Source organism: Beta vulgaris, chromosome 5, assembly GCF_026745355.1.
Source record: "Beta vulgaris subsp. vulgaris cultivar EL10 chromosome 5, EL10.2, whole genome shotgun sequence".
NCBI lineage: Eukaryota > Viridiplantae > Streptophyta > Magnoliopsida > Caryophyllales > Amaranthaceae > Beta > Beta vulgaris.
In genome coordinates, this window is record NC_079206.1 from 56,122,102 (window position 1) to 56,141,165 (window position 19,064).

At 37.0% G+C, this 19,064-nt stretch overlaps 2 protein-coding genes across 4 annotated transcripts; one reads left to right on the forward strand and one right to left on the reverse strand.

Moving 5' to 3' along the window:
• Positions 1–664: 664 nt before the first annotated feature.
• On the forward strand, positions 665–7,333 carry LOC104894013 (two-component response regulator-like APRR1). Of its 3 annotated transcripts, XM_048644313.2 has the most exons (7): positions 665–838; positions 972–1,133; positions 3,574–3,735; positions 3,817–3,950; positions 4,172–4,348; positions 5,381–5,465; positions 5,798–7,333. In XM_048644313.2, exons 2-7 carry the CDS (start codon positions 989–991, stop codon positions 6,721–6,723), a joined length of 1,629 nt encoding a protein of 542 aa, XP_048500270.1. In that variant the 5' UTR covers positions 665–838; positions 972–988; the 3' UTR covers positions 6,724–7,333. The 3 variants fall into 3 exon arrangements, with proteins under 3 accessions (XP_048500270.1, XP_048500269.1, XP_010678468.1); XM_048644312.2 differs by having other exon boundaries at positions 665–1,133; XM_010680166.4 differs by having other exon boundaries at positions 667–1,133; positions 4,172–4,339.
• Positions 7,334–8,969: 1,636 nt separating this feature from the next.
• Positions 8,970–13,103, reverse strand: LOC104894014 (vesicle transport v-SNARE 13). Its single transcript, XM_010680167.4, has 6 exons — positions 12,888–13,103; positions 12,473–12,617; positions 10,230–10,288; positions 9,933–10,118; positions 9,591–9,761; positions 8,970–9,416 (listed from the first exon to the last, which is right to left on the reverse strand). Exons 2-6 carry the CDS (start codon positions 12,564–12,566, stop codon positions 9,264–9,266), a joined length of 663 nt encoding a protein of 220 aa, XP_010678469.1. The 5' UTR covers positions 12,567–12,617; positions 12,888–13,103; the 3' UTR covers positions 8,970–9,263.
• Between the last annotated feature and the right edge of the window lie 5,961 nt (positions 13,104–19,064).

Below are 19,064 nucleotides of genomic sequence, written 5' to 3' on the forward strand. Positions count from 1 at the left end.
TAATATTTTAGAATGTAATTTAAAAACAGTTAAAAAGCAAATATAGCAATTAAAACAAGATTGAGAGTATAACAATGTCCAAGTAATACTACCTCTGTACTTTTTTAGTTGCATCATTTGCCTTTGCGACATTATTTATCAACCAACTTTGTTAAACTATCTCGCATTATTATATAAGAAAAAACATAATCAAACGGGGGTTTGTTGGATTTGTCTCAGTGCAAGGATATCAAATATCAAATTTTTATAATTTTTACTTACACCTAATAAGAAATATCAACATTCAAAGAATCGTCTCGGTAAATGTGAAAAAGCAAATGATGCGACTAAAAAACTAGAGATGTTATGGGGCTGCTCTCTTCGGCATAAAACAACTGAATCGAACACAGAAATAAAAGTGATAAGTATAATCTAGAGCTAAACTGAACTGAACTAAAAATAAGCTGAGGAGAACAAACCCGTGGTATAATTACGATTGCGAAACTTCATTTCACATCACACGCTGCTTTGAGCTTGGTTAGTGGGCACTTTGGCACCTTTGCTAATATACGCCACTTTTGGGTCCCACTACACAAATCCTAGCCGTCCATGAGTCGTTGAAACTCAATCTCAACCGTCTAATACTGCTGGTTCTGAGATATCATAATTGATATTTTACCCTCTTCATTCTCTCTCCTCTCTTCTCTTCTTTCTCTCTCATGGAAAAAATAAAATTAAATAAGAAACTCAGCTGAAATTAGGTGATGATGAAAATGGCTTCTCTAGAAAAAATCTTCACAGTTCTACTCTCTCTCTCCTCAGCTTTTAGCAATTCTGCAGCTTTAATGGAAGTTCTATAGTAATTAATTTACTAGTATTAGTATTAGGCAATTTCAATTTTCTTTTTTTGCTGGATTTTTGTTTTTCCCCTTTTGATATTAATGGCGGAAAGTGTGAGATAAAAATTGGGTTTTTTTTTTGTTTTTTTGGAGTTGAATTTGAGGTGAAGATGGAGAATGATGAAGTGGGTCCCAGCAATGGGAAGAGTAACGATCAGTTCATTGATCGAAGTAAAGTCAGAATTTTGTTGTGTGATAATGATTCCAAGAGTTCTCAAGAGGTTTTCTCTCTCCTTTGCAAGTGTTCTTATCAGGGTAATTTCTTCAATTTTGGATTAATTGATTGTTTTTATTATTACTTGTACTGTTTGATATATGCTAGATATTATTATATAATCCCAGTTGTTGAAATTGTTGTTATTTAATTTCTGGGTGGAGAGGGAAATTTTAATTATTGCTAATTTAGGGTACTGAGATTATGGGGATAATGATTTGGAGGAGTATACTTTGTGGGATCTGCTTTAGTTTAGACATTATTATGTTTATAGTTCTTGGTGCAAAAATTGTGGGAGTGTTGAGAAGTTGTGTTGAATGTAGATATTTTGAGTATTGGAGTGATGTTTAGGTCATGAAAGGCGTGATCAGATTCGATTGAAGTTAAAGGTAGGATGGGTACCTTGTTGTGATTGAGGGACTGCAGGATTGTACTTGGGTTTTGAGCTGACCATCTTTTTAGTGTGCTTGAGTGGATTGGACTGTTTACCATGGCAAGATGCTGGAGAGATCGAGATAGTCGAGATTCTCCTTGACGGAGTAAAGAGTGGTTATTGTTGGTTTAGCTGTACAATGGTTAGCTAAACTGTCTTCCATTGTGCTATTTAACGGTTGCACCTGAATTTTAACACCACAGTGATGATTTAGATGATCATAATGAGATATAGAGGATGTTTTTGTTGAGACTGTTGGACTACAACATAGAAACGTTATCAGTGAGAAGTATGTGCAATGAGTGATGGAGCTGTTTCAGTAGCTTCTGTATTATGCTCGATACTTAGATAGTGTTCGTCCTGTGGAAGTGGTTTATTTAGGGGTATGTTCTTTAATTTTTTTCATCTTATTTATTTGCAGCATTAGCCTATCAGCCGTGGTCGATCTGGATATGCCACTGAATTGTAGCTAATTTGACAGTTGGTTGAGTTGAGATTTTGAGTTATAAGTTGTGAATTGTGATCTAGCTGTCCGCTGGTTGTTGACAACATTTCCTTCTCATTGTAGTGTGCAGTTTTTTTCTTCAAAACTTTTTTGCTGACGATAGGAAATGAGTTTCTTGGGTATAAAAAGCACAGGAAATGATGTGGTAAATAAAGATCTTTTCAAGACTTCGTGGAACTCAAAAATTGATAGATTGGAAGTTTTTAACCTTATTGAAGCGTCTTTCATAGAAATTAAGGTGATAGAGGTAGAGTTTTATGCTCCTATACGCTACTTCAGTGTCAAAAAGCTCATGGAACACTTAAATATGTCATCGTTTATTACATCCTAATAAACTTGAAATATAAAATCTCCTTAAAGCCACCATGGATGTACAATTATTGGCCTTAATACTAAGACAATCCTCTTAAGCTTGTCAATGTCAAAAGGTTCATCTAGTCAACCTTTATCATCTTGTTCAATCCATTAATAAAAACACCATTGACATCCTCATCTTTGGAAAGGGATTCATGATAGGAAGAAATGTCCTTAGCTTTGCTTCTTGTATAATTCCACTCCCATCCTTTAGCTCTTTGATAAAGCCTTTTATTCTCCTATCATGAACAACTTTAATAAGACACACTTAACTCATTACCCCTGCTTGGAGCACTTAACTTTCATCTTTTCTGTCCTACTTTTCTCTGTAAGGAACAAATCCTCTGGCTCATAAGAATAATCCTGAGTTTTTCCAAAAGTCCCTAACTCTAAGATGATTTAATGTCAGTTAATCTCATATCTGGTAGGGGGTAGGATCTCAAGAGATAGATGAAGACCCCAGAAATAGTAGAGAACTGATCTGTCACCACCATTGTAGCAACTATCTTTATGTTGTTTGGGATCTCATCCTGAGTCATTAGCATACACAATTCTGCCTATTTGAAGGCCATATTCTGATCACCACCACCAATTGATGACAATGGAAAGGACTAACATGAAACTCTGCTTTTAGGAATTCAGACCCAATCTTTATAGTTTATACCAAGAGAATAGAGATCCTTAAATGAATCTAGCATGCCTTTCCCTTAATTTGTATACTAATGTTAATTTGGGATCTTGAAACAAATTTTGATGAAAAATAAGCTATATTCTAAAGTAAGACCGATATGGACAGAGTATTCCGATTAAGAAATTGTGCCTATGATAAATGAAACTTAGTGGGGCTACTTAAAAACATATGGGAAATTAATCCCTAACTTGATGTGGATTCTTGCCTTTGTCTGGGATGAGATTTCAAGTATTGTATGGAACTTGCTTGTAATACCAACTGCTAAAGGAATACAAATATTGCATATTCTTGTTTCTATTAACCATTGAAGGTAGGTTGTGCCATTGTATTGGTTTTCTTTCTCTTCTCCTTTTTGAATAGTAGGACTTGTATTACCTGATGTAGTTGTATCAATTTGGAAAGACTTAGTCTTCTTATTTGCACATCATTTTAGTTTTCAATCTACTGGCTCCTTGAAAGAATTTTCTTGTCTTCTTATGTGTCTCTGCATACCCACAGTGACATCAGTCAGGTCAGCTAGGCAGGTTGTTGATGCACTGAATGCGGAGGGGTCTGACATTGATCTTATACTTTCCGAGGTTGATCTTCCTACGAAAAAGGGGTTCAAGTTATTGAAGTACATAATGCGGGATAAAGAATTGCAACGTATACCTGTGATCAGTATGTTTGCTGCCATCCCCATCTATTGTTTGAACCCAAATTACAGACTTGTTATTAATTTTATCCTCTTCTCTTTCTTAGTGATGTCAACACAAGATGAAGTTTCTCTTGTTGTAAAGTGCTTGAGGCTGGGAGCAGCAGACTTTCTTGTGAAGCCATTGCGGACTAATGAGCTTTTAAATTTGTGGACTCACATGTGGCGGAGGCGAAGAATGGTTAGAATCGAATATTATGCTTCCTAAGTTGCTTCTTAGTGACTTTTGGTGTTCCTATATAGCTACATCCTATGATTTTTGTTCAAAAGAAACATAAAGGACCTTTTGGTGTGCTAACGGTTTGATTATTTTTTCTATGACTTCAGTCAGGTTAAATTGAGAATTTTCTGTTCTCAGTATGAAACATTTAGTGACATGAGTTTTTTTTATTACATTGGCAGCTTGGTCTTGCGGAAAAGGATATTGTGAATTATGACTTTGATCTAGCTCAATCAGATCCCAGTGATGCTAATACAAATAGCACAACATTGTTCTCTGATGACACAGATGATAAGTCCCGGCGGACTGTTAATCCAGAGATGAGTATCACAGTACAACAGGAGGAGGAGGTCAGTATGGTAAAAAGAGCTTGCTTTTGACACTGAGCTTATTATGGATGATGAACATATACTAGTAATCTTTTTTCAATTATTATTTTGTGGAAGCCAAGGTTATTGGTTTATGCTTTTCTTTGTTGATGTTCTTATTTCTCATTAGCCTTGTTAACATTATTTCTTCTCGCATGAACTGTGAATCCTGTTTGCTGATGCTAAAGCAGAAAGTTTCAAGCCCTTGATTGAGTAGAGGAGACTCTTATGCTCTTGAATTTATCCAAGATAGTTAGCTGCATTTTTATACTTGTATTATTATTAATGGTAAGCAAGAAATACAAATGCGCCATGCAAGCTATTATTGACAACCAAATTTATACTTGCATCTTTGTGACAAGACAAGGGCTTCCCAATCTAAAAATGTGATATGCAAGTACTTGTATTTCATGGTGGCTATATTTGTAACTAGAAAAGGTGACTAGGATATTAAGGATTCTGTGGAAGGTGAATGTTTTCATATCATAGAAAAGTTTCAACCCTAACTCTCACCGACATGCCACTTTATCAATTTTGTGAGTTTCTCTGACATGACTCAGTTTGTATGGTATACTCTTTTTTTTTTCTCTGGGATGAGGTGCATGTCTGCATGATATGTACAAGCTTATTAATTTGTTAGGTCTAAGAGAAGGTAACACTTTTGGCATTATGTTTACCTTACTAGTTTATGAGATGTTATGGTTGAAGAGTAGTGACTATTCTCCGAAACACACCCTCTTGCCGAGTCTCAATGTTGAATGAAGTAATCTTGGACTTTGGTTTCATAGATTTTTCAAGTTATATAGGATATTTTTGTCTGAATCTGTGCTTGATTGACTTAGTGTTCTTAGTTATATTGAGATTATCCTTTGTTGAGTTCCTTTTTCTGTTAATGAAATTCTTGTTGTAAATCTGATATTATCTTTTACCTTGAAGATTAATATCTTGACTTGCTGCTTCTTTTCTTCTTCTTTTTCTGTAACTCACTGTTCCTTTTTTTCTATTCTTATTTTCCCTTCCCAGTGTAATAAATTCACTTCAGAAGCTGTGCCAAGATATTCTTTGGATTGTCAGCCTGCTGTACCAGCACTGAGTGACCGCCGAACAGGCAAGCTGCTTTATGTTTGAAATTGTTTTCTTTCTTATGATTTAAAGCTGCTTTTTTGCCACACTGCATTAATATGGTTGTGCTGCTGCTGTAACTGTAACTATTAACATTGAGATACGACTCAAGTAAGCCATTTTAAAGAAAATTTAGAAAGCCATGAATAAATATCTATTTCTTTATCTGAGCAATGTAGGGGTTATTTTTAAAATATTAATTGTTTAGAGCTTTGTATATGTACATTATGTAGACCTTATTTCTCCCAAGTGCATAATCAGTATTTGTCATTCATTCAACTACACTGATCCCTTTGAGAGAATCTTATGCATGGTCAGGTCAATTTGCTCCATTTCCAAAAAAGAGTGAGCTGAAGATCGGTGAATGTTCTGCATTCTTCACATATGTCAAATCAGGCTCAATCAAGAGCAATTGCCAAGCAGTTATTGATGTTGAAGGTTATGCTGCTCAACCTTCAAGACCAGATGATGTATCAGATACTTGGAATGAGCATTTAAACAATGGCAATATGAGATATGAAAATGGAGACACATGGGAAAACAACTCACATGGAGAAGACTTCCCTAGCAGTACTAGTGTACCTGATTCCACTTCCGTGGAAAGGTCATGCACCCCTCCTGTAGCTGTGGAATTCATGCTAAATAAATCTAGCGATGAAGGCTTATCTGAGGTGCACGTGCAGCCGAAAAATGGGACGCATTTTGATGTCTCAACTTTGGCAACACATGCTGCTTATCCTTACTTCATGGCAGGAGTCATGAATCAATTTATGATGCCTTCGTCAACACATGTACATCAGAAGGATCTTCAAAACCATGGTACATCAACCGTGATGTCTCACTATAACCATCTCCCGCATTGCCCATCTCATTTACCTGGGATGGCACCATTTCCTTACTACCCAGTGGGTGTATGCTTACCACAGGGACAGGGTCAATCGCCTGCTAACCACCAACTGACGTCATTTGGCAATTCATCTTCAAGTGAAGCTAAATTAAGCAAAGTTGACCGGAGAGAGGCTGCTTTGATTAAATTCAGGCAAAAAAGGAAGGAGAGGTGTTTCGATAAAAAGATTAGGTATGTGAACCGCAAGAAGCTTGCTGAGAGAAGGCCTCGTGTGCGTGGACAGTTCGTGAGAAAGCTGAATGGTGTGACTGTAGATCTTAATGGAGATCCATCTGCTGACATTGATGAGGAAGATGAAGATGATCGTAATTCATCTCCTGAAGATGACACTTCTTGACGACACATTTGAGGAAAACCCTCCTCCTGATGGATCACTGCTGTTGCCGCCATAATTGTTTCCTGCAAATCTCAGTGCTTGAGCTCCTTCATCATTCATGTTCATATGAGAGAAAACTGGCATGGATTCGTGATTGCTCTCAATAGCTTGTGGGCTTCTACTTTTGTAAGCATCTTTTTCGCGAGCTTATTGATGTGAACATGGGAACTTCCATCTCCAACATCTGTTCTCTCGTAAGCTCCTTGTGGATGGAGCTGCCTTAAGCCCTTAAGCCTTTGCCAGGAGGTGGGTGGTAGGCAAAGCTTGTACTTATACATCAACTCTATTCGTCATTCTCCAAGTGCTGCATGAAGTTGGAATTCCAACTTTAAAGGTTGAATGAAAAGTTCTTTTTTTCTCCTTTTATTTTCCTATTATTGTTGTAAAGGGCGCATAGTGATCAGCTGTTCTGTATCTTCCAATGGAAAAGGATACTAGCATTAAACTTATCTCCTATGATAGTTAGATTAGATCTGTATCTTTCAGTTTATGTTAAAACTTGGGTGTGAAGGTCGTGCTCCAGTGCTTCCTACTGATGCTGGCCAATAAAAATGAATTTTTATCAGCAAAATCAATTTCAATCAGCAAAATCAGGTTTTTGCTTAGTTTAATACTTTATTCTAGCTTTCATTAGTTAACAACTAGTCTTACATGCACGCAATACGTGCGATAACGTGTGATAACAAATGAAGTAGAAAATAAACTTAATTGGGTAGAAAAATTATCTTTACATTTTATTTTCTCAAAAAACTGATGTTCAGTTTAAATGTTCTACTTTTCTCCTCTTTTTTCATTCAAAATGAAAGAGTTAGTTATATTCTATTTTTTTTTCTTTTTCTATTTTTTGGTGTCCCCCATGTGTTGCCTTATATAATAGAGATTCGATAAACTGAACAAAAATAGAAATCAGTTTCAATCTGTAATATAAATTGTTAGTAGTAAAATCAGTTTTAATCAACAAAAGTAATTAAATGTAAATTAGTTCAATCAATAAAAACAACATTTTTGACTAGAAGTGACCTATTAACGGAGTTAGATAAGATTATAAGATTGGTATGACTTATAAACGGGTGTTCAGGTCACCAATACAAATTGTTGGCAATATGCTATATCCACTTATGGCCTGTTTGGCTAAATGTCGTAAATGGAGGTAATAATAATGCATCATAGTGTAAATTTGTAAAGAACTTCTCACACAATTACCCATGGTAATTCTACTTGATCCCAAAAAATCCATTTTCTTCCGAAAATCACATTATATCCATTACCACTTAGGAAGGTGATATTGGATAGTAATAGAAATTTGCATAGAAAAACTAATATTTTGTAATGAAGTTTCATTACCATGGCCATTGACATGAGAACTTCTTTACATATTTACACTAAGAGGGTGTTTGGTATGAAATTTTTTGATGTAGGAAACGGATTCAAATAAGTGTTTCCATTTCTAATTGTTTGATATGAGTGTTAAGTAACAAATACCGTTTCCAAGGGGAAACATAATCGCCCCATTTTTTACCCTTATCAAACTAGTGGAAACAAATCACGTTTCCTTCCTCAATCATAATCCTCTCAATTGTTTCCATTCCACTAAGATACCAAACAACAATTAAAGATAACGGTTATTATTTCCATTTCCACTCCTTATCCAAATCCTTTCCATTCCGTTTACGTTTTCCATATCAAACACCCTCTAAATTACATTACCATTACCACCACTAACCAAACCGTTAGAATACTTTTTTTAGGGTATGCACTTCAGCGAATTTCAAGTGAAGCGATCACTCACAGTTTTAAAATTGTTTAAGGCTCTCCTAAGCATTGCTATCTGTCTAGTGGGTATTATAGATCACTGGTAGTCGTAGACAGTCATTTCCAACACAGGTTAAAAACCTACAAGCATGAATATCTCCTACGACTACCAGTGGTCTATAATACCCACTAGACAGATAGCAATGCCAGAGACTACATTCTTGAGAGAATACTTCCATTAGAAATCTCTTGATCTAGCTCCTCTAAGAATTTCTCTTAATCTAGCTCCAGTATTTGTTAGCACGCTCAAGTCTTCCCAGTGTTCAATTTTTTTGGAGTCCAGGAAAAGACCGGCGAGAATGGAACTCTCCTTGACGCTTGGGCCAAATCAATTTAGGCAGCACATTTAATTTGACAGTAGAAAGGAGAAAGTTGTATACTGAAGGCAATTAGTGTTGTGAAAACAACAGTAGTTAAATCACCCAAAAACATTGAGATTCAAGTGCAAACATTTACACAAGTAATTCGGTACTGACAGACATGAGATTTAACTCATTTAAGGGCAAACCTTGACACACCAGGCTATCTAAAACTTGGCCAAAGAATGTGAAGTGGCATAAGAAAGAAATATTAATTGATGAACAAAGTAACTTAGCAACAATGATTAATCACACCAAAAGATCATGGACATCGAACCACCAGCAGGACAAGTTGCCCGAGTTCTTTATATTTTTGACAGAGTTGACAAACTAATGGCGCAACTTGAAGTAAAGGATCAAAATAACTGCAAGCACCAGTACAGCTATGATAGAACCAATAATCCATTTGTTACGGTTCATTCTCCTTGACATTGAAGTCAGAATTTTCTTGCTTCTGCCAACATTCTCATCAACCCCATGAAGCTGGGTAAAAGAGAAAAGAAATTTGATTAGCCATACTCCAAAACTAGCTTGATCAAATCCATTTCACAAAAACATTAAAGATGCATGGCTAATGAAACATTATTAAATCTTAGTAATTTCCAAAGAATATAAAAAAGATTAATGTTGCTTGATTAAGGAGATGGAGACACTTACTGTATTATGAGCATGCAAAAGTGATTGGCGTTGCTGATGCAAATCTTCAAGTATAGAGACCCCAATAGCTTCAGTTTCCTGCATTGTCATTCTGCTCTGCCTAACCCTGTCAGAGGACTGATTCAATCTCTCTGTAGACATCAACAACCGTCCTCTTTGATCAGCAGAAGCCTGGTCATCATGTAAGCGAACACAACCAAATGAGATGACTCGCAAGATTCATATATGCAGTCACATTTGATAATTGCCAAGTTTCTCTTACGAATCCACTCATTAAACATCTAATAGATTGGCTTCAGCTCTTCACCATAAGGATAAGCAGAAAAACGATATCGCACTTACCATCAGTGCATCTGCCATACCAGATTCCAGCAATGCATCTCGAGCAGCTTGGCTATCAGTAGAAGAGAGTCTCTTGACCTCGGATTTCAGGTTGTTGAGGTCATTCTTATACTCTCTAAGCTTGGCAAGGACCATAGCCTTCGTGTTCGGCTGTAAAGTTCTTGCCTCGAGGTCCATTTTCCGGATCTGGTTATATTCAAAACATAACTGATACTTGTAACCACAACTTGCAAAGGGTTGACTTAATGATTAACATTTATAAAGAAGTATTGCAACAGAAAAGAGCTTATACAATACCAATGCTTCTGCTTCATCAAGCCCACTTTTGATTTCAGATATTTTCTGCTTCTTCTGCTCTGCAAAGCAACACTAGATAAGAACACTTAAGCAAAAATGAAGGTTGTAAGGCACGTAGCCAAGTAATCACCGTAGACAACGTTGACTCAATTAAACAAATATGATTCGGAGGCAAGTGCCATTCAACCCTTCAGAAATGCAGAGAAGTAGAACTGTCATGCAACACTGTTAGACTGAGTATGTTGTTAATTAGGATGCAAATTTTTAAAGGGTTGTGAATGAAACTCACTCAATATTCATTATTAAAACAAATTTTGTCTAGTACAGCTACCAACTTTTATCAAGTTCCCACAAGAGAAAAAACATATACTGCGCAGGACCTCTAGATATCTTTCTAAACAAAAAGGTATGTTTAAGATATTGGGGCCTTTCATATATATTATATTCTTTTTGTACAGATTTAGCAGACTAGAAAGAGTGTGAACTGGAAAATTTTGCAGGATCAGCCGACATGATCAAGTTCATTCTGGCTTTTTATCAAATAACTTTCTGACAATTGTTCTGCTTTGGATAAAGATAGTCATCATTATATTTTTCTCCTCTTGTTCTTATTCCCATGTGAAGTGGGAAGGCAATCTGGTAGCCCATTGTCTAGCTAAACTTAGCTATAGTTTTCCGTATAATAGAGTGTGGATTAAAGAGGTCCTCGAAGGAGTAGATTCAGTTGTAGACAACAATGTTATGGATGTGATTAATGAATCCTAATCATGCTTTCCCGCCAGAAGAAAAAATGTTCTCAACTCTGTGACAGCAGTCCCCATTTTGATACGTACATCAAGGATAAGATAATCAGAATTCAGATCCACTGTAACACAGAACATGTAGCTCCTTTTCCAAAACCCGCCATAAAAACCCCTCATGTTTTGAAGCAAAAAGACTTGACAAGTTAGTCTCGCCAGATAAACAGCTTCCCAAGTGAGCCAAGAAAGGCAACAACTATTAGAAACTTCTTCAAACATCCCAAAAAGACCTACTTTCTAAGAGAAATAGAGAGGCAGCTACAATTCAACATTACTACTTTGAGAACAAACGACGCAAAAACAACAGACTTCTTAAGTACTAATTAATTCATCATAGCTCTTTCGCAAACACCGTTATATAGCGATCCATAGCCCTTCTAATTCATGTAGACTACTAGAGTTTGGAAACTATAGGATAGATCTAGGATTACTAGGGAACCTTTGCAACTTTTTACATACAATTCCTAATTCCTCACAAGTACGCTTTCCTAATTATATGATCAAGTAATAATAAGTCAAGATGCTTGACATATTCCTAGAATAATCCATATAAACAACATCACATATACAAATATACTGTCTTATACAAAGCCAGAGTAAGGCCACAAACTTTCAAGGGGTAGGATTTCCTCTTGGAAAGAAAAGCCTGTAAGCCACACCATTGATAAGGAAATTTTGAGTACATACTTCTAATCATTTTGGCCCTTAGGTATCTGACTGCGCCTGGTGGAAGGGTTGTTTCTATAATAGGTCAGTCAAGTCCTATAATGAGCGAAACCTACCAGCTGCTACCTCCCTTCTGCTCAAGCTACAAGGTCATTTCTACAACCCCCAAACCGAAAACATAGCAATTTGGCAAGCATGACACACAAGCTTCATTAAGTTTGATTTAGTAATGATAAAAGAAGCTAAAGATTACTTCAATCAAAAAAAAAAGGATGAGCTAAGAATCAAGACATGTTCCAGTAATTATGAGTATTATCCAGCATTCATGCCCTTTCTTGAAACCAACAAAGAAAAGTGAGGCGAACAATCACACGTTCAGCTCTTTTTCTAACGAGATAGATCCACCTCCGCCCTAAACCACTCACCGTACGATACAAATATTATCATACACCTGGGCTAATGGTACACCCTTTTACTCATTGCTCATTTGAAATCATCGAAATGAGCAAAATTACTAAAAACAAAAGTTCCAAATGAAATTAGTGGTACACCCGGGTGTATATGAATGAACTCCATCATACAAGGACAAAGCCAACAATAACTCAAATTAAACAAACACAAAGCATCTGCCTATTCAACGAATGCTGCGAGCCTCGAAATTCAATCTCAAATTACTCATTAAGTCATTTTAGATAATTCGAATCACTGAATTAATCACCATCAAGACAAGAATACATTCACATAACCAAAAACCAATACAGAAAATTTAGGAATCACCTCCATTGAGAAGACCAGTAGAGGCACATTTCCGAGTCAAATTCGCCGAAATTTCACAATATTGACGTTCGTACCCTTCAAATACCTGACTCATCCTTCCAATTCTCTTCTTATAATAATCAACCACTCTTTTCTTCTCTCTCCCCTAAATCCAAAACAACGGAAAAAGAAACGATGAACATCAAATTCAGTTTCTATTATAAACCCTAATAAAATCAATCATCTACAATCAAAAACCCCAAAAAATCTGAGTGTTTTGTAAGCTTAACAAAGTAATAATTAAAGTAATGAAATCTGGATTTTTTGCTCAATTATGTGTATGATCATCAGGCTCAAGCATTTGTTCTTACATCATGTAAAATGTTCCAAATTTGAAAATTTCAGAAGTTATAGTTAAAATTACGCGTGAACAAACCTTTAGATTTTGGGAGGATCCGACTTTCCGATCTCGTTAAAAGAAGTTTAATTTACCCGCAATCTTCTTTATCTGTAACGTCAATCAAATTGGGGGAAAATTAAGTGGGATAATTCGTTAACTTTTTAGATGGAAAGGTGGAATGGATGAATCTAGAGAGAGAAACAAAGAATTAGGGATACATACTTCATCTTCTTCTTTTTTATTTCTTTTATCTTTTTGTTGTCTTTAACATTTTCTTTTAAGAATTAAATAAAATAAAAACCACGATGCCTTACCATCAATTTCTATACAATTAACTTAAGGTATAATTGTTTCTAATAATACAATTTTTTACAGATTAATTTTTAATAAACCAACATTTCAATTATTCCTTAAGGTAATAATTCAACCTTTATTACCTATCTACTTCCAGTGAGTCAAAATGACTTAAAATTGTGTAAAATATTAACTCTTAACCATATAAGTAGAGGTGTGGAGGCAAGGAAAGGAAAAAATGGACGAACTAGGAAAAAATGGACGAACTAGGAAATGTGGCTTGCCAAAAAAACTGATTATCAACACACCAAAGCCTATTAAAAACAAATACCCCAAAAGGTTGTATTATTCAACAATAATTGAAAAAGTTGACTTATTAAAAACGGTTATTTCACCAAATACCCCTGACAAAAAAAATTATTCACCAAATACCCCAACTTTTTTCAAAATTCACCAGATACCCCTAACTTTTAAAAATATTCACCAAATACCCCAAAAATTGACGGACGTTAGTCTCCGTTAGTATTTATCTAGAAGTTTTCCCTAAGTCAACTAATTACCCTAAGTCAACCTAATTAATCCTAACTAATCCTAACCCTAACTAACCCTAACCCCCTCTCTCTCCTAACCCATCACCCCCACCCCCTCCCCCTAACAACCCCCCTAGCCCAGCACCACCCCAACAGACCCCACCCTCCCCACCACCCCAGCACACCCCCTCCCCCAACACCCCAGCAGACTCCCCTCCCCCATCCCCCGAAGTCCCAACCCCTGCAGCCCCCCTCCCTCACACATGCCTCATCCACGGCAGCCCAACACCCTCCCCCACCCCCGTGCGCCTAACCCTTGCAGCCCACCGTCGTAATTAATCGCCCAAAATTGCAACCACCGTCGCATTTCCATCTCCAAAAATTGCAGCAAGTTCTATGGGGGTAGGATTAGAGGTGCCGAAATGAAAGGGGGGCGCGGGGGTGGGGGTTAGGCGCGCAGGGGTGGGGGAGAGGGAGGGGTGGGGGTTAGGGTTGTGAGGGTTAGGCGCGCGGGGGTGGAGGAGGGGTGGGGGTTAGGGTTGCGAGGGTTAGGCGCGCAGGGGTGGGGGAGGGGCGGGGGTGCTGGCTGCCAGGGGAGGGGAAGGGACTGGCGGGGTTGATGAGGAGTGGAGGATGGGATGGGGTCTACTGGGGTGGTGGGGAGGGGGGAGCTGCAAGGGAGGGGCTTGGAGCTGGTGGGGCTGGGGTTGTTGGGGGGTGGTGGGTTAGGGGAGAGAGAAAGGAGGTTAGGTTAGTTAGGTTTTTAAGATTTTTAAGTTAATTAGAATTTTTTAGGATCAATTAACACTAATGACTAATGGAGTTAACCGCCGTTAGTCATTAAGGGCATTATTTGTCATTTTAAAAAAAAATTTGGGGTATCTAGTAAATATTTTTTAAGTTAGGGGTATCTGGTGAATTTTGAAAAAAGTTGGGGTATTTGGTGAATAATTTTTTTTGCCAAGGGTATTTGGTGAGAAAACCGTATTAAAAATTAATTGGTGAAAGGTTGTATCATTGAAAACAATTATATGTTGATTTTTTTATATACTTCATTCAAACTGAAATAAGTAAAACAATTATATGTGTGAGTTTTTTTAAAACAATTACGTAACTGCCCCATCTCCCTAAACCTAGTTTTCTCTCTAACCTTCTCCCCTACCCCTTCTTCACACTAGTAGAAAAACGTTGATTTGCGTTTCCTGAATTACGTCGCATAACAGGTCAATTGACGCAAGAGTGGAAGAGGGCATCATTTACGTCAGACATTTAAGGCGTCTGAAGCAAATGCTTTATGCGTCGAATGTATCACGCATTCAACACAGAAAATTAAAGCAAATGGGTGCAAGATATACATGCGTCGGACCCCAATCAATGTTCGACGCAAATTATGAAAGCTAATTTTGCGTCAAAGGTGTTGGATAATTTAGAGTATTTGGTTGATTGAGTTCATGTAACGTATAACTTGAATAACTTGGTTAAGGTGTCGTTGTTCAAGTTACGTTAAATATACACGTAGATTGTTTATGGTGTAGTAAACAATAAGATTTGAAGGAATAAAGAAACCGCAAACAAGTTCAAATGTTACTTGAATCATTATGTATAATGCATTATGCTTGGTGGTTATAGCTAAGCATGGTGCAGCAAAGCAGTAGCATGTATACTCGCACAAGCAGCAGGCTTCACGATGCTCGCCGCAAGCAGCAGGCGTGGGCTGCAAAGCTTCGCGACTCGCGAAGGCTCGTCGCGACTCGCGACAGGCTCGCTCGCGACTCGCGAGCTCTGTCGCGGCTCGCAACGAGAGCCTGTCTTCAGCGTGGCTTTGTGTGCAGCGAATGGTTTTGACGGTTATCTTTGTGTTGTACGTGCATAAAAGTGGTTTTCCACAGATGAAAGAGACAGATTTCAGATAATATTTCTCTCTAAAAGCATTCTCTCTCAAGTCTTTTTATACGTTTGATCATCAAACAAAATTACACAAACTTATTCTCATTTTGACAAGATTCATACGAGCGTGACTCTTGTTGTTCTTCTTTGTATCTCGAAATTGAATTCCGTGCAACCCGTGCTTCGTATAGGGTCGGAATATCACTTTTGGGAAAGTGTCTACACACGCCTAGAAGATTCATCATTCATAGTATTCATCTTCTTCACCCTTAATCTAGTTCTAACAATCCAAAAGTGATATTTCTTGAAGATGGCTACGGTACGTGAAATGACTTCGAATTTTCAGAAACTTGAAAAGTTTGAGGGTGTGGGATTCCGTAGATGGCAAAAGAAGATGCATTTTCTTCTCACTTCTCTTTCGGTGGCATATGTTTTGAGTATCCAAAACCCGAGTTTGTGGAAGATGAAACTTTGGAGGCCTCAAGGAGAAGGAACAAGTGGGAGAACGATGATTATATATGTCGTGGTCACATTTTAAACGGTATGTCTGACACTTTATTTGATGTTTATCAATTTTATGAATCCGCTAAAATGCTTTGGGATGACCTTGAGTCAAAATACATGGCCGAAGATGCATCTAGTAAGAAGTTCTTAGTAATTTCAATAACTTTAAGATGAATGAAACAAGGCCTGTGATGGAGCAATTCCATGAAATTCAAAGGATTTTAGGAAGTTTTAAACAACACAATATTAGTATGGATGAAACTTTTATTTTATCTTCAATAATAGACAAATTACCACCAAGTTGGAAGGATGTTAGAAATACTCTTAAACATAGGAAAGATGATATAAATGTGGAACAATTGGGTGCTCATCTTCGGATTGAAGAGGGCATTCGGGTTCAAGATGGACAAAAGGAGGTAAATCCTAATTCTTCTACCATTAACATGGTGGAGGATGGAAAGTTCAAAGACTCAAATCCTAAGAAGAGGGCTAATAATTTCACCAAAGGCAACAACTTTAAGAAGCCTAAGAATGGTGGAGGTGTTCAACAACGTGGTTGTTGGGAGTGTGGCAAGCCCGGACACTTCAAAAAGGATTGCTTCCTATGGAAGAGGAAAATGAACAAAAAGAATGAGCAAGGTGGAGGGAAAGGCGAGTCTAGCCAATCCCAAGCCAAACAAGGTACTTGTACACAACTTTCATGTAATTCGAGTTTGAATTATATGTGTATGATTTCTGAAATCTTTTGTGTACAGGATGATTGTTCATGGTACATCGATTCAGGAGCTTCAAGGCATGTGTGCAAGGAGCGATCTTCATTCAAAACCTTCAAGGAGGTGGACAATGGAGAAGTTCTATACATGGGGAATGACTCTACAGCTCAAGTTCTTGGTGTAGGACAAGTAGAGTTGGTCTTTAGTTCCGGCAAATCTCTAGTGTTAAGAGATGTTGTATTTGCTCCGGAACTTAGGCGTAATCTAGTGTCAGGAGCTATCTTGAATCGAATAGGTTTTAAAATGGTTTTTGAGTCGGACAAATTTATATTATCTAAGGGTGGTTTGTTTGTTGGACTTGGTTATTTGTGTAATGGTATGTTTAAACTCAGCATTTCAAATGCTTTAGTGAACAATGTGTGTGTTATTAATGATAATTCTTCTCTTTGGCATTTAAGACTTGGTCATGTTAATTATAGAAAATTATATTCTATGGCTAAGGATGATTTAATTCCTGCTTTTGATCCAAGTATTGAGAAGTGTAAACATGCATGCTTACCAAAATAACTAGGTGTTCTTTCCCTAATAATGTGGAAAGAGATACTAAATTGCTTGATTTGGTACATAGTGATCTTTGTGATTTTCATAGTACACCTTCTTTAGGAAACAAAAAATATATAGTAACATTTATTGATGATCATTCACGATTTTGTTATGTATATCTATTGTCTACTAAAGATGAAGCCCTAGAAAAATTTGAGATCTATAAAAATGAAGTAGAATTGCAACTAAGTGACAAGGTTAAACGGTTTAGAACCGATAGAGGTGGTGAATTTCATAATCCTAGTTATTTCCAAGCTTTAGGAATAATACATGAAACAACCGCGGCTTATACACCACAACAAAATGGTGTAGCGGAAAAAGAAATAGAACTTTACAAGAAATGGTAAATTCTATGTTATCCTACTCGGGTTTGAGTGATGGTTTTTGGGGTGAAGCGGTTTTAACCGCTTGTTACATCTTGAATCTGTTCCTATGAAAAAGAACAAGTTACCCCTTATGAATTATGGTACAAAAGAAAACCAAATCTAAGTTACATTAGAGTTTGGGGATGTAGGGCAATAGTGAAAGTGCCGGAACCTAAACGTAAAAAGTTAGGTGAAAGAGGAGTTGAATGCATCTTTATAGGATATGCTTCTCATAGCAAATCCTATAGGTTCTATGTTATAGAACAAAACGACTTTTGGTCGGTTCACACTATTGTGGAGTCAAGGGATGCAATTTTTGATGAAAATAGATATTCATCGGTTCCTAGACCAAAGGATATAACTCCAAGTACCGAAATTCAAGAGATTGATCAAAATGATGATCATGAGTTAGATGAACAAATTCTAGATGAAAATGTTGCATCTACATCAACTCAACCAAGGAGAAGTAAACGGGTTAGGAAAGAGAAATCTTTTGGCCCGGATTTTCATGTATATTTGGTTGAAGGATCAAGAGATAGTGTTTTGACTAAATTTCCATATGTCTATAATGTGGAAGGGGATCCTTTAACATATGATGAGGCCATGCAATCTCAAGATGCTTCATTTTGGAAAGAAGCTATTGATGATGAAATGGACTCAATCATGGGGAATAACACATGGGTTTTAGCGGACTACCTCCTAAATGTAAACCAATAGGGTGCAAATGGATTTTCAAGAAGAAAATGAAAATCGATGGAACTATTGACAAGTTCAAAGCCCGGTTAGTGGCACAAGGCTTTTCTCAAAAGCCGGGTATCGATTATTTCGATACATATGCACCTGTAGCTCGAATCTCCACTATAAGATTATTGATTGCCCTGCAGCAATTCATAATCTTGTGATCCATCAAATGGATGTCAAGACTGCGTTCTTGTATGGAGAATTAGATGAGGAGGTTTACATGAGACAACCGGTTGGTTTCGTTGTCAAAGGTCAAGAACAAAAAGTTTGCAAACTAATTAGATCTTTGTATGGGCTAAAACAAGCACCTAAGCAATGGCATCAAAAATTTGATGAGGTAGTGTTGTCTAACGGATTCAAATTGAACAATTCAGACAAGTGTGTATATAGCAAATTTGATGACAATGGTCATGGTGTATGATTTGCTTATATGTAGATGACATGCTAATTTTTGGAACTGATTTATCCCAAGTTGAGTGGACTAAATCTTTTCTATCGTCTAAGTTCTCAATGAAAGATTTGGGGGAGGCGGATGTCATTCTAGGAATTAGAATTAAAAGAAGCAAAGGTAAATTG

Coding starts and splice junctions, on each gene's coding strand:
- LOC104894013 (XM_048644312.2), top strand. CDS start 989: ATGGAGAATGATGAAGTGGGTCCCAGCAATGGGAAGAGTAACGATCAG. Junction 3,736..3,816: donor GCAACGTATACCTGTGATCA/GTATGTTTGCTG, acceptor TCTCTTTCTTAG/TGATGTCAACACAAGATGAA. Junction 5,466..5,797: donor ACTGAGTGACCGCCGAACAG/GCAAGCTGCTTT, acceptor ATGCATGGTCAG/GTCAATTTGCTCCATTTCCA.
- LOC104894014 (XM_010680167.4), bottom strand. CDS start 12,566: ATGAGTCAGGTATTTGAAGGGTACGAACGTCAATATTGTGAAATTTCG. Junction 10,119..10,229: donor TTGATGAAGCAGAAGCATTG/GTATTGTATAAG, acceptor GAATATAACCAG/ATCCGGAAAATGGACCTCGA. Junction 9,762..9,932: donor GTATGGCAGATGCACTGATG/GTAAGTGCGATA, acceptor CATGATGACCAG/GCTTCTGCTGATCAAAGAGG.